The sequence below is a fragment of the Amphibalanus amphitrite genome, unplaced genomic scaffold (genome assembly GCF_019059575.1).
Source record: "Amphibalanus amphitrite isolate SeventyFive unplaced genomic scaffold, NRLGWU_Aamphi_draft 000280F_arrow, whole genome shotgun sequence".
NCBI lineage: Eukaryota > Metazoa > Arthropoda > Thecostraca > Balanomorpha > Balanidae > Amphibalanus > Amphibalanus amphitrite.
Window position 1 is genome coordinate 540,121 of NW_024881775.1, and position 15,177 is coordinate 555,297.

At 46.3% G+C, this 15,177-nt stretch overlaps 1 protein-coding gene and 1 pseudogene across 1 annotated transcript; both read left to right on the forward strand.

The window, feature by feature from the left end:
* Positions 1 to 334: 334 nt before the first annotated feature.
* LOC122387288 lies at positions 335 to 6,570 on the forward strand (annotated as a pseudogene).
* On the forward strand, positions 2,007 to 2,744 carry LOC122387279 (estradiol 17-beta-dehydrogenase 8-like). The gene has a single exon (XM_043377352.1). The coding sequence runs from the start codon at positions 2,007 to 2,009 to the stop codon at positions 2,742 to 2,744; it is 738 nt and encodes a 245-aa protein (XP_043233287.1).
* Positions 6,571 to 15,177: the final 8,607 nt, after the last annotated feature.

Here is a 15,177-nt window from a genome sequence, read left to right on the forward strand (position 1 = left end):
GTTTGCGCCTTGCGGGTCGTGCCACTCCCATTCAAAAATCCTGTGTGTGACGTGCGCGCCTGGCAATAGGATAGGTGGAAAGGTGTAAAACATCTCAAGGTCATCTGAGGTCACCATTTTCGAAAAAAGCGTGTAAAATCACTCATTGGGATGCGAATGATGGCTTATTTCGTCTCGATCGGCACTGTAGTTTTCGAGTTTCCGAGGTAGGATCGATGCGGGCTGCGAGCAAGATTCCTTTACTTCTCTGCCAGGTTGGCGAAGGAATAGCTTTGGGCAGCTTTGGGGCTGGCTTATATGGCACACATATGGTAGCACTGCTTTTCGACAGATGATGCTTTCTTCAGACGTTTCTGATCTTTCGTTGTTGACAGAAAAAGTAGGGGCATAAGGCAGTTCAAGCTACATATAGTAAGGTAAGCTTTTTTGGTGATTGCTGATAATCGAATTATTGCTGGCCTGTGCTTATCATTCGATTTCGGTTATATTTATCACTGCTTTTCCACGGCACAAATAATTCCGATTTTGCAAAATGGATTTTCTGGATAATATGAATATCATGTAGAGACGTGTTTTTAAACTGTTAATATATGATTAAATGATATCCAAAGCCATAAGTATTTTTTTGCATATGGTGAAAAGTGACAGAGAAAAGTGCCCACGAAGCTGTGTTAAATTAATCGAAGCATGTCATGGAAACATAGCAATAGGTAGTGTATAATGTATATCTTCGGATCTAGACTCTTAAAGGAAATAGTTCACTTTCACGAAATTATTTTTTTTGCAACGATTTATGATTTTTTATGTTCAAAATAATCAGCAAAGAAAATAAAACCTTTTTATAACAAAAGATTTTTTTTTTCTATATTTTGATATAGGAAGAACTTTTCAGTTTCTGTAAGGCACATGCGATCCAGTATGAAAAGAGCATGGGTCCCGAAAATTCTTCAGAAACAGAGAAATTATCGCAGCCACCGGCATTTGGGCGATCTGCTCGATCTGATAATGTTCCCCTGAATGTCCTAATTGATCAGTACGAGAATTTCTCTAGAGTTCTCGTAGATAATTTCTCTAGTTTCTGAAGAATTTTCGGGACCCATGCTCTTTTCATACTGGATGGAAATATATGCAAGGCACACATCCTCAAGGCAAGACACCTTTGAAATAGAATATCTTTGCCTAGGGTGATCGTTGGGCTGTAAAAGCTCCTGATTTATGCTCGTCTCAGCCCAAGCTACGGAACTGCTATTCCAGTTCAAAACCCATGTTAAAAAGTGAACTATTTCCTTTAAGTCTTAGGATTGAACTTTAGTGCCTGACTGTGGTCTGTGATGGCTCATTTAAGAGTTCATTGTATTATTTGGCTCTAGGCATCAAGACTCAACAGGCTTCCTAAAATTTTGGTAATAATTGGGTCACACAGACTGAAACTGTCATGTGATTCATCATTTAGTTTTTTGTTTATAAAGTCTCTGTGTCAAAAACAACTTCAACATTTTTCTTTTGCTATCACTAAAGTCAAAGCTTGTATTGTTATCCCTGATGTTATTTTTGTAGACTGTTGGCTGTGGTCTAGTGGTCAGTGGACAATGAATTAGGCATTTACATGAATCTGTGACATTGGCTTCCATCTATCCTAGAAGCAGTAAAGGTGTTTTGAAATGATTTTATGGGTGTTTGATTTTTATTGCAGTTTCTTTTTTGCAAATTTTCAGATAATAGGTAAATGAACAGCATAGCATCCCTCCAAATTTTGACAATACTTGAGCAATGCAGCAATGCAATGAACTATAACTGACTTAAATTGTGTACTGAAAACCAAGTAGATCACATATTTGATTATTGATTTACCTTTTGACTATTGAAATGAGATTCATATACCTGCATATAATATAAGTAAACAGCATTTGATATAATAAAACCCTAGCATTAGTATCATATGATCTATAATTAAATTCTCCCCACCATCTGGGATCCATGCAGAAGTGTGTCTGTATTTCAGAGTGATGTTGTCAGGTCGACTGGCACTGGTGACTGGTGGCGGCTCCGGCATCGGCCGGGCCGTCTGCCAGGTGATGGCTCGAGAGGGCGCCCGCGTCGTGGCCGCCGACCTCAACGAGGCCTCCGCCAAGGAGACGGCCGCGCTGCTGGCGAGCGCCGAGCACGTGGGCGTGCCGCTGGACGTGACGAGCGAGGAGTCGGTGGCGGCCGTGGTGCGCGGCGTGCGGGACCGCTACGGCGCGCCGGCAGACTGCGTCGTCAACAGCGCTGGAATCACCGGCTTCAGCTTCCTGAAAGACATGTCTCTGGAAACGTTTTCACACGTGATCGACGTGAACCTGAAGGGGACGTTCCTTGTTACCAAGCTCGCCTCCAACGCTATGATCGAGGCCAAAACGGGAGGCTCCATCACCAACATGGCAAGCATCCTGGGTAAGATAGGAGCTATCAGCCAGTGCAACTACTCTGCTAGCAAGGCCGGAGTGGAAGCCTTCACGCGGACGGCCGCCAAAGAGCTCGGCCGAAAAGGGATCCGGTGCAACGCCATTCTTCCGGGCTACATCGACACGCCGATGACATCGATCGCCTCGGACAAAATAATCAAAATGGTGATGCCGCTGATCATCCTGGCCCGGAAAGGGCGGCCTGAGGAGGTGGCCGAGCTAGCCGCCTTCCTGGCCTCTGACCGCGCCTCCTACATGACCGGAGCCAGTGTCGAGGTTACCGGCGGATACGGCCTGTAGGGATAACGGGGATGTCTGACAATTTGTGCCATAGTGAGGGATAGATAAAGTATTTTTACGAATTATTGAATCGGTAATCGGTATTTTGACAGATGTCAGTTGTCTTCCTGGTGAAAGTGATAAAGAACAATGCAATTTGTCAAAACTCAGGAACGGCTGGATCGCAGAATAATCGCTATGTGTATTTTTAGGCTAGTTGTGTATCATGAATGATGATGAACTAATTGTGGCTTTTTATACAGCTACTTGTCCATGTCTTGAAACAACCAAAAGCCGCCATGCATAATGCATTTGTACGTTCCATATTAACCCTCGCCCATGTAGGGGGGGGGGGTGCAACCCCCCCCCCCCCCTGAGGTTTTTCTTAGCTACACGCCGAACCGTTTCAGATAGCCTGCTCAAATTTTCAGTACCCTTTGGGGCATCCTTTGCGCAACTTTTGGTATTTTTTTTTTGTCAAGGTCATGTCAGGTCACGGAGTTATGACGTCATAAAGGGAACAACCTCCGGCCAGATTTACGCTAAATTGGAGATTGCTTCACATTGGTATAAATGCCGACTGACCTGACACACTGATGGATTGTTTTAGAATCACAACTGGCTGATTTGACATTGGCACAATGTCTGTTGACATTTTGAAGGTTACTAAAGGTCAAGGTCAGGTCAGTGACCTCGGTTGACCTGTAATGACTTCTTGCACTTGTGTGCCTTTTCGGGGTATTTTGATGCCCTGAATTCGAATTTGCTATCCATTTCAGGCATCGTTGGTTGTTTCTTGTAGTTCATTTTGGGTCAGGGTCAGGTCAGTGACGTCACACGCCTGACGTGACCCAATGCACAAATGACCTTGCAGACTTCCGATGCTCCCAACGCATCATTTTTAGAGCTATGACATCGAAATATACACCAAACGATAGAGAATTTATCACGGATCACGATAGTGAAGGTTTCGAGTCGATATCTTTTACCATTTTGCCGCAATCGGCGCGGAAATCTGAAAAAGTTAGATTTTTCCGAAAATTTGACCTTTGACAGGTCATAAGTAGGTCAAATGTTGACCTAGGACCAAAAAATATCCCACCAATCGCGAGATCTCGTTGAGAGCAATCCGTTGGTCTTTTCCGCTAAGCTCTACGACGCTCCGTTTTCAAACGCCAGGGGGGGTCGCACCCCCCCCCCCCCCCCTGCATGGGCGAAGGTGGCAAAACACCGTTTACGGGCGAGGGTTAAACAATGTTTGCGTGTTTTGATGTACGTAATCAGCCGAATATATTAAATATTTGCCCTAAGCATGACCTTCCTGCATATTCTGATTTGGCGTTTCGGGTAGTTTGTGTAACCTTATGTCAAAACCGTAGAGGGACTCATATAGCAGATAGGAGAACCACTATTTTGCAGCCCACAGAGAACGGGCGATTGCTGATCATGCTGAATGTTGTCTGAACGGAGACTGAACAGTCTTGGGACGCTGCATTGCTACGTGATCTTGCGTGAACCCGTCGGTGATTCCTTTCAGCAGTCAGCGGGGCAGTAGCTGGATGACATTGGCCAAGACCTCCTTTTACTTGCTAGTTTTCGAGCAGCGTTTCTTTGTAGCCGATTTCCGGCATAGAATCCTAAACGTTCTGCGTTGGAGTGTCAACTGTCAGCGAACTACACGAGATATGGTTTTGCGAGGCCTGGTAGAAAATAACTGTGAAGGCAGGGAGCCGGGAGTGCAAGTTAAGATAGTTTTGTTTTTCGTTTTATTGAGTATCTGACATCTGTCTGTAGTGTTGGTTTGATACTCGGCCGTACAGCTTACGAAGGACGCCCTTCGAATTTTAAGTAGGGAAACTAAGAGGGAAACTTCTATTTCTGTGGTTCCATCTGCTGAGCCCTGGTAAGGGAAAAATTACGAGCCGAAAGACTAGGGTCCTTTGCCCCTTTGTCCCCCCCCCCCCCCCCTACAAATGATCACAACCGTCCACGTGGAACGCCAGCGACTGCCATAACTACCTGACCTTCTGAACGACTCGCCAGTTCCCGGCAGCTGGCACTGGTTTCCCACAGGTCCCTATGGCTGTTTCAGAGCGATGTTGTCAGGTCGACTGGCACTGGTGACTGGTGGCGGCTCCGGCATCGGCCGGGCCGTCTGCCAGGTGATGGCTCGAGAGGGCGCCCGCGTCGTGGCCGCTGACCTCAACGAGGCCTCCGCCAAGGAGACGGCCGCGCTGCTGGCGAGCGCCGAGCACGTGGGTGTGCCGCTGGACGTGACGAGCGAGGAGTCGGTGGCGGCCGTGGTGCGCGGCGTGCGGGACCGCTACGGCGCGCCGGCAGACTGCGTCGTCAACAGTGCAGGAATCAATGACGAACGACAGTTTTCTCGTCAATATGATTGCGGCGCAGTTCATGAAAGTGCTGGATGTAAATCTCAAAGGAACCTTTCTGGTTACAAAGCTCTCCACAAATGCAATGATTGATGCTAAAATCGACGGCTCGGTCGTAAACATCGCTAGCATCGTTGGAAAGGTGAGCAGCATCGGAACGTGCAACTACTCTGCCAGCAAGGCCGGAGTGGAAGCCTTCACGCGGACGGCTGCGAAGGAGCTTGGTCGAAAGGGGATCCGGTGCAACGCCATCCTGCCGGGCTTCATCGACACGCCGATGGTGGCGGCGATGCCGGAGAAGGTGATGAAGCTGCTGGTGCCGCTGATCGTGCTCGGTCGGCCCGGCCGGCCCGAGGAGGTGGCCGAGCTGGCCGCCTTCCTGGCCTCTGACCGCGCCTCCTACATGACCGGAGCCAGTGTCGAGGTCACCGGCGGATACGGAATATGACGTCATGAATGATTGTAATATTTTAGAATGATAATGTGGTAATAGTTTTGTCAGAGTGAATTATTGAGCAATCTAGTGATCCGCGACTGCTCGACTCGCAAGTGATTGAAATTGATATTTGAAACTTGAAAGGAACTCTTGGAACGGGAAACTTGAATTGGAAAACCAAGTGGGTAAGTAAACGTTTTGGCACCAGAGCTCAAGCTGCGAGCGCCAGCCGCCGAATAATCTTCGATGAAGCGGGATCGCCGGACGCAGGGCTTAGGCACAAATATAATGCCTACAATGACAGCCCCTGCACCCTTCATCTCAGACCCATTCGCCACCTATGGGTCTCGCAGAGATACCATCTGCGACAGGAAAATTGCGACGCTGGCGTCACCACATCCGTTCCGAGTTTTCCTCGGTCCTGCTCTGCAGGGCATGGTCTGCCTCTCAGTGCCAACGGTATGCCACATTTTCCCGTCTCAAGGAACGCGCAGTGGTTGGCGCGGAAGGTTACACCGACTCCCGTGGTGCTTTGGCCGTTGGAGGCAGTTCGGTTTTATCGGTGGCTTTCCTGTCTTATGAGGATATTTGAACCCGTTGCTTGTGTCAGGTTTATACTTGGTCGGTATTGGTGACAGTTAAGTGTTTCAAATGAAGCTTGCTTATCGTTCTAACGTATTGTTCGCTCTTACGTATCATTAAATGCAAGTTGATGTAAAAAATGTATTTCCTTTGATATAGCATCGTATCTTATAATAACCAGGCTGTGCTTCAATGAATATCTTGATGGTTCTTTTTTGTAATACGAAATTTATTTCTTCCATCACATCTCCTTTTACTACGGGACATGCACTATGCATATGTATTTGCATGAAATGCACCTATTAAAGCTGCTTGTCACCTGCGTTAGAGTACCATGCAATATGCTCACACATCTGTACACATGTAGGCACAATATATCACGAATGCATATAGAATGCACAAAAATAGTATAAGCATGTTTCATTTACAAATTCACCCTCATCCCGCACTGCACCATTTGCAATGTGCACATCGTCAAGAGGGCCGTCGCTGTCACTGTTCGTCGTTGTCCGTAAGGTCGTTTGGTCGTTGCGCTGTACGTTCTGTCTTATGAGCTAACGATTGTCCACAAGTTGTCAGCCCTGAAACGGTGCTGGACCGGGCTCGCAAGGAAAGCGAGCGAAAGTGGAGGGCGTCGTTATACTCATAGTGTCATCACTCATCGGTCTTGTGATCCGCTTCAGACACTGTGTTCCCGTCAATATGAATTTGACCCCTGACTCCACGGATGCAAACACTGGTTGATACCATTGATGACGTAGGTAAGGCATTCAAAGCTCTTGTTTAGGTTACCTACTCATGCTGTCTACTTAGTACTTACCTCATCAAATGCCTGGATCCTGAATCCACGCTTGCTGCCTTTGATATTGAGGCTAGCGAAAGCAACTTCCTAATTATGATTGTTCGCTTGAACCCCTGCAGAGTGGGCTTAAATCAGTGACGTACCCAAGGGGGGCCACGGGGGCCAAGGCCCCCCCCCCTGAGCGCCGAAGGCGCTCAGGGGGCCCCTCAGGCCCCAGGACATTTTTATAAACACTGGATAAAACGTCTTTTACTCGGAAGAAAAATTGATATTAAAGTTTCATTTATGTGCCCTGGGTACCCGAGGGGCCCCTGCAGTCATCCAAGGGCCCCAGTTTCCTGGGCCCCTGGTCGCCTAGGGGGCCTCTGGTAGCCGGGGGCCTGGTCTCATGGGGGCCCCTGATAGCCTGTGGCCCCTAGTCGCCTAGGGGGCCCTGGTCGCATGGGGGGCCTCTGGTCGCATGAGGCCCCTGATCGACTGGGGGCCCCTAGTTGCCTAGGGGGCCCTGATAGCCCGGGGCCTGGTCGTATGGGCCCTTGATAGTCTGTGGCCCCTAGTCGCCTAGGGGGCCCTAGTCGCATGGGGGGGCCTCTGGTTGCATGATATTGAGGCCCCTGATCGCCTGGGGGTACCTAGTCGCCCAGGGGGCCCCTGGTAGCCGGGGTGCCTGGTCGCATGAGGGCCCCTGGTTGCCTGGGGCCCCCGGTCGCCCCTAGTCGCCTGGGGGACCCTGGTCGCCTTGGGCCCCTGGTAGCCTGGGGGCCCCTGATCGCCTGAGGGCCGCTGGTCACCTAGAGGGCCCCTGGTCGCCTGGGGGCCCCTGGTAGCCGGGGGCCCTCTGGTCGCCTGGGGGCCCCTGATCGCTTTGGGGACCTGATCGCATTGGCCCTTGGTCGCCTGGAGGGCCCTGGTCGCCTGGGGCAGTGGGGCCCCTAGTCATCTGGACTCTGGAGGACCTGTGATATTTATTCACTTTCGATGATAACACAAAAGCAAATATTCTAAATAGCCAGACGTTTCGGCCTCAGGGTGCCTTCGTCAGTGACAATACCGAGATACTAATACATTAATAAATTAATCAATATAATTTTTTACACTTTCAAAATACACATGACCTGGACATTTTTCAACCATTCTGCACATGAGACTCGAGATTATAAAAACTAAATATACATTTTGACACGTTCAACTTTTAAAGCATGACCTTTCAGTAAGATGATAATTGATATGCTACACTTCTTTTTCTCTTATACAAACATACACAGCACAATTGTCGGGCATAACTGTTATCAGATGTCGTTCAGTCGTATTCTTCCTTTCGAGATTCATTCTTAAATGTTTCTTCTTTTTTTCCTCCTTTTCTTCTCCTTTTCGTTTTCCTTTCTACGTTTTCTCAGTTTTCTTTAACGCCATTTTGGCTCCGGATTTTGCCCGAGGGTCAAAATGTATATTTAGTTTTTATAATCTCGAGTCTCATGTGCAGTGTGGAGAAGGAAATCATGGCCTCCCACTCCCCGATGGAGGCCCCAATTCCCTATCTTGTCTAGACTCTCTTTTTCTCCGTCTGGCTCACTTCTGTCTTCCGTCTGGGTGTCTGGGGCGCCCAGCAACACGGGACCGTCGGCTCTTGGCCGTCGGCCACCCGGTCACGTGACGGCGTCCCGACACCCCATAAAAACCTATGTTTCTGTAAATACACCACTCACTTCTCGGCCGCCGTCTTTGCTGAGAGCTGCGCGGGACACGTCTCCGAGGGCGGTCTAATCAGCCGTCCGACATTGGTGGCAGCGGTGGTGGAGACTTTCGGCAAAAGGTGAGTCCTTAGTTTAAAATTATAATTGGCTTGTATTTGGTTGCTATTTGCTTGATATTTGAACCTTCGTTTTATTATTTACTTAGTTCGTGATATTTTTTTTTTCTCAACAATGCCTGTCATGGAAAGTGCTTCTGGATCTGGATCGGCAATTACTTTCAATATTCACTCTTTGGCATCATTAGTCAACAACTATGACGGAAGCTATCCCATTCAGGACTTTTTACAAGAAATTCGTGAAACTGCTCATCTAGGATCTTGGCCTGATAAAATCACTTTGAAAGTCACAAAATCCAAGCTACAAGGGTCGGTAGCCGAAATGGTTAGAAACCGACATGATTTAAACCATGCCGAAACTTTTGATGACTTTTCTACCCGTTTGATATCTGCCCTACACACTGATAGGCCTGTGTCAGTTCGACTGCAGGACCTAATGACCTGCGTACAACAACCTTCCGAAACAGTCGATGCATACGCAACTCGAATCCGACAAAAGTCTAAAGGCTTAACGGAATGGGACATTTCGACGGAAACAAAAGAATTGAAAAACAAAACAGTTACGGCGACATTCATCAAAGGTCTACAACCCAAAATCCGCCAACATGTCCTCCCTTTCAACCCTCCGGATTTCGAGACAGCTATAACGCTAGCGCGATCGCAGGAGATCAGCGCCTCTTTGTCATCTGACCCCGTCGACAGCGCTGCATCAGCCGCAACTCAACCCAACAAAACCAACTCTTTTGACCAAAATATGGCGGACATCCATAAAAGAATTGCAAACTTGGAACTGTCGGTAGCCCAAAATTTTTCACAAAACCGTGGCGGTAGAACTCAGCGTAGAGGTCGCGGTAGAGGCCGTCACCCTTCTCAGCAAAATTTTAGAAATCAACGGCCCTTCCAAAGGAGGCATGAAAGCGACCCTCCATCATCAGACCGTCACCACCGCGACTCCTCTTGCCATGGACATCATTCGTGCTGTGATCGGCCAAGCCGGTCCTACTCTCGCTACCGCAACAGATCCCCGAGATATTCGCGGTCCCCAAGAAACTACGACCGTAGAAACTCTCGATCTCCGAATCATTCGCGCTCACCATCTCCCTCACCATCTAGGAGGTACCAGAGCCCAAAAGGGTACCGCTCACGACGCTAGGGGATACGTATGTGAGCGTTGCTTCAGATCGTAAGGCCCATGCAGCAAATCCCCCCGTTTTGCGAGACGTGTTGATTTCAGATCACTCTTGTTCAGCCTTGTACGATACCGGCAGCAGCATCTGTTTGGTATCAGAAGAATTTTTGCGACAAAACAATTTGAAAGTAGATTACGAACCTCCAACTATTTCCATTCTTGGCGTTACTGGTGATCCAATTGACATAGCAGGTGAAGTTTACCTGAAAGTTAGCATTCTTGGTCAAACGGTGGAACATAAATTTTACATTTCAACAAAAGCTCTGTCATTCAACTGCGACATTATCCTTGGCATTGATTTCATCATTGCGCACAAATTAATTTACAACCCTTCAACTCGTTCTGTGAGCTTGCTAAAACCAATTCTTTCTTCAAATGCAGTCAAAAAGCATTCAAAGCGTTTGAGCCCAAAAAGACGCAAACGAGTACGTTTTCTCCTGTCCACAAAGGACGACGTAAATTCCGGTGAAGAAGATGCTTATTCTGACGAGACGACAAAATTGTTCACAACTGCGGAAAAACATGCATTAGTTATTCAGGACGAAAAGTCATATCCATTGTTCGTGAAACAAACCGTTGAAATTCCTGGTTATAGTGAACAATTTGTACGCGTAAAATTACCACGTTTTCTAGAGCCAAATGATTTTCCATATCTCATCCAAGCGCATTGTGATCAAAGTATCCGAGACATTCAGGTTGCCCGTTCTATCATTTTCTTGGAAAAATCAGGCACGCTGGTACGTGTCATCAATTCGTCAAACAACCCAGTTATTTTGAGAAAAAATCTGCGGATCGCGCAAGCCCACCCAACCAATCTTTCCCCCACGGGTCAGGTCACAGACCGACCCCTCCCCTCCAGACAGGACGCTGACCTTGCTCTGTCTGGTTCAGCAAGTGCCAACTGCCAAACAGTGCCGTCTGTTCCAACATCCGTCAGCGCCTCGTCGGAACAAAAAACGGTCGCTGGGCCGGACTTGGCTGCGTCAGACAAAAACAAACCGATGACCTCTGCTCAGAGGACGTCAGAATACAAGTCTGTCTCTGACATTGATTTGGAACATGTCCCGGAACCCTTTCGTTCTCAGCTCCGCGAGCTCATCAAAAAACATCGGCATGCTTTTGGAAACGACATCTCGGATATAAAACAGACAGATGTTTATAAACACCACATCGAATTAACAGATCACACTCCGGCTTATCAAAGACCATATCGTCTCCCATTCGCCCATCGGGAGATAGTCAAGAAAGAAATAGATCGTATGTTGGCAGCCAAAATTATAGAACCATCAATTTCACCGTACAATTCTCCAATCATTCTTGTGAAGAAATCAAATGGTGGCTATCGCCTTGTATCAGATTTACGTCTTCTCAACTCAAAGATCAAAGATGACAAATTTCCTCATTCATTTGCATCTGATATCATTGATCAACTTTCTGGATGTCAAGTTTTCTCAACTTTAGATTTACTCAGTTCCTTCCACCAAATTCCTTTGGATGAATCTTCTCGACATTATACTGCTTTTTCAGCTGGAGACGGCAAATATCATATGAATGTCGTACCAATGGGTCTTCGTTCAAGTTCTTCTGCTCTCAATAGAGCATTGCAAATTGCACTCAGTGGTCTTCAGGGTATAGATGCATTCTTATATGTAGACGATATTCTTATCGCTAGCAAAACATACGACGAACATTTAGAAAAACTCGCCCGTGTATTCTCACGATTAGAAGAAACTCGTTTTGTACTAAATCCCGCGAAATGTGAATTCATGAAAACTCAGATAAAATATTTGGGTTTCATATTAGACAAACATGGAGTTCGTCCAGATATATCCAAATTACAAGCAGTTCAAGACTTTCCAACACCAAAAACTGTGAAAGATGTTCGTGCCTTTCTAGGCTTTGCAAATTATTATCGTAGACATATTCCAAAAATGTCTGAACTTGCAGCTCCCTTAGTCCACTTGACAAAGAAAAATGTTGAATTTATTTGGTCTCAGGAATGCGAAGATGCATTCTCATCAATCAAAGAATCGTTAGTAAAGTATCCTGTGCTGAGATTCCCGAACTTTGAAAAAGATTTTTACTTATCTACAGATGCAAGTGACTTTGCCATTAGTGGCGTATTGGAACAAAAATATGGTGATCATTTTCACCCCATTGCTTTTATTAGTCGACAGCTCAACAAAGCCGAAAGAAATTATTCAACCACAGAAAAGGAGTGTCTTGCAATTACTTGGTCATTTGACAATTTGCGATGCTATCTCTTAGGACACTTCACTCATATCATGACCGATCATTTACCATTGAAAGGTATTTTCAAGTCGACTAACCCTGGTGGTCGTCTAACCAGGTGGTCTTTAAAATTGACAGAGTACGATTTTGATGTCACTTATGTCCCAGGAAAGTTAAATGTCAAAGCAGATGTCTTGTCTCGTATCAAAATAGATTCACAAACCAAGACGGACTTTCTTGGTCATGTTGCAGCAAATGCAATCGAAAGTGAAGGCTGGACAAGAGAAAAGATCAAAGCAGAACAACGCAAAGACCCAGATCTGATACCGATCATCGACCGTCTCGTCAAACCGAAAGCTAAAGGCCCCGATCTGAAGCTACATGAACCTCTTTCAAATTTTTTCCTGAGTGCAGATGGTTTACTTTACCACGTAGCCACCCAAAACAACAAAACTCGTCCATTTATGGATCAGCTTGTAGTCCCATCCGCTATGAAAAAGCTGATTGTTCAAAGATTCCATGATACCATTTGGTCGGGACACCTCAAATTTGAAAAGACTCTTTCCAAAATTCGACTTCAATTTTATTGGAGACACATGTACACTGATATCAAAAAGTACGTAGAATCATGTCGCTTGTGCATGGAAAGAAGCGCTCATAAATCCATTAAACGTGCGCCATTGCAACGCACAATGACACCTGAGCACCCCATGCACATCTGTAGTTTTGATATCGTTGGCCCACTAAAAACTAGCTATCGTGGTAATTCATACTATCTCTCTTGGATAGAACATTTTTCAAGATGGCCTGAGGCAATTCCATTGACCGCTACTGATACTACTACAGTGGCCAAAGCATTCGTTGAAGGAATCATTTCTCGACATGGCATCAGCAAATATTTACTTAGTGATCGTGGTTCCAATTTCACATCAAAGCTCATGAAAGAAATTTGCAAACTTTTAGGAACAAAACAACTTTTCACTACTCCCATTCACCCGATGGCCAATGGTCGTGTGGAAAGACTACATTCAACAATCGGCAACATCCTATCTCATTTTGTAGATGAAACTCAGAAAAATTGGGATGAAGTTTTGCCCTTAGCGCTTTTGGCGATTCGTAGTTCCGTGCATCGATCAACAGGTGATACACCTGCCCAAATTTTTACGGGTCGTGATATATCTTTGCCTTTTGACGTAGACTCCAAACTTCCTCATGACCCGTACCATTCGATAGACTCATATCGTGATCTTCTAATTCGGCATTTAACAACATTGCATGAAACTGTTCGTGAAAACAACGAATCTGCGATTCAAGCCCAAGAACGGTCACATCCCACACAGTCGAGTCCAATTACGTTCAAACCAGGGATGCTGGCCTATTTACATCACCCAAGTTTCAAACCAAATTTAACGCGAAAACTTCAAAAAGTTAACCGCGGCCCATATCGTATCCTCGACATGACGAGCCCAGTTAACGCCAAAATTCAACATTTGTCCAATATCGGAGACATCCAAACGGTCCATATCAATCGTCTTCGAAAATTTGAAGAAGACGACCCGTTTCACACCTGTGTCGACACACCATCTCTCAGTAATGACTCTACCATTCGTTCCGTGCGTAATGCCTCAGAGAGCAGTAACACCGGTGCGCGCCCGCCCGTTACACTGCCGGCAAAGCCAGGGACGTTGGAGGCTCCTTCTGACGAGAATGTGCTCGACCAGGGTGATATTGCCCGGCTGGAGGAGGACTGGCGTATTTATCAAGCAGACCGCCGTGAGGTTCCCCAGGCTGATCACCTGCGGTATAACCTCCGGCCTCGCACAAATATACGCCCTCCAGACCGCTATGGCAATCGATAAGCCAACTGATGGCTACATGGTGACTGTGATCCCATGAAAGTTGTTGCGCTAGAAGGTTGATTATATATCCCTCGCGCCTATACACCAGCGAAACGCTGATGGCTACATGGTGACGAGATCCCATGAAAGTTGTTGCGCTAGAAGGTTGATTATATATCCCTCGCGCCTATACACCAGCGAAACGCTGATGGTGTACTGGAGTACACAAGCAATTGCCCTTTCATATCTAGTAGCGCTACATCTGCATTGTAAATACAAGCATCCACTGTACATAGTATGTCAGATGAATGAATCTCACTTTGCATAATATTACCAAAGAATATGTTGTTGCTTGTGTCATCATTTATTCATTTGCAAATGTTATGATGTTCATAATGGTTTGATGATAACATTTGAGCCCCCTTTCTTTTTCAGATTTTCGGAACAACACTGGCGGAACGAGTGCATCATGCAATTCCCAGGGAGCATTATAAACTATCTCATATTAATATCGGTTCTCATTGTCAATTCGACCCATGGACAATATGAAATTTGCTACTTCCAAAATAATGACGAACGATGCTTCGTAGGTACCTTTGACCCTCCACTCAGTAAGGTTCCGGACAACATTTGTGCAGTTAGTGACTGCGATGGATTAGAGACCTGTCAGCTGTGCTCACAATGTTCCGTCGTCAACTGGGTCACCTACGCACAACACAACAACAAGCTATATGACGCTTCACACGTTCTAGCTAAGCCAATGGATCTCCCTGGGAATGATATAGTCTATGATTGCACTCGTTCTCAAGACGCCACTTCGACTCCAGAGACATGCGACTGCCCTTCGCATGAAACATGCACAGGAGATGGTCAATTTTGCCAACGCTTCAACTGCAACGACACAGCTACATGTGTCTGCTCCACAAAAACCCTACACGTTGGCTCATATGTCTCAATTTCAAAAGATTTTGGATTTGACGCCCCTTTATTCGTAACATTTAAGGCGTGCATCTTCAATGCACCACCTTCCACCCTCAGAAATACCCGTCATTTACTTAGCATTGAATCTGCAGATTTCACTCAGGATGACCTCCATATTCAATTTCAGAACCCCATTTTTACTTTCTCTCAAACTGGTACATTTATTGCTCGAAAAGATGGTCTAGAATTAGTTC

Excerpts from the sequence above, each read along its gene's own strand:
- LOC122387279 (XM_043377352.1), top strand. The coding sequence starts at position 2,007 with ATGTTGTCAGGTCGACTGGCACTGGTGACTGGTGGCGGCTCCGGCATC.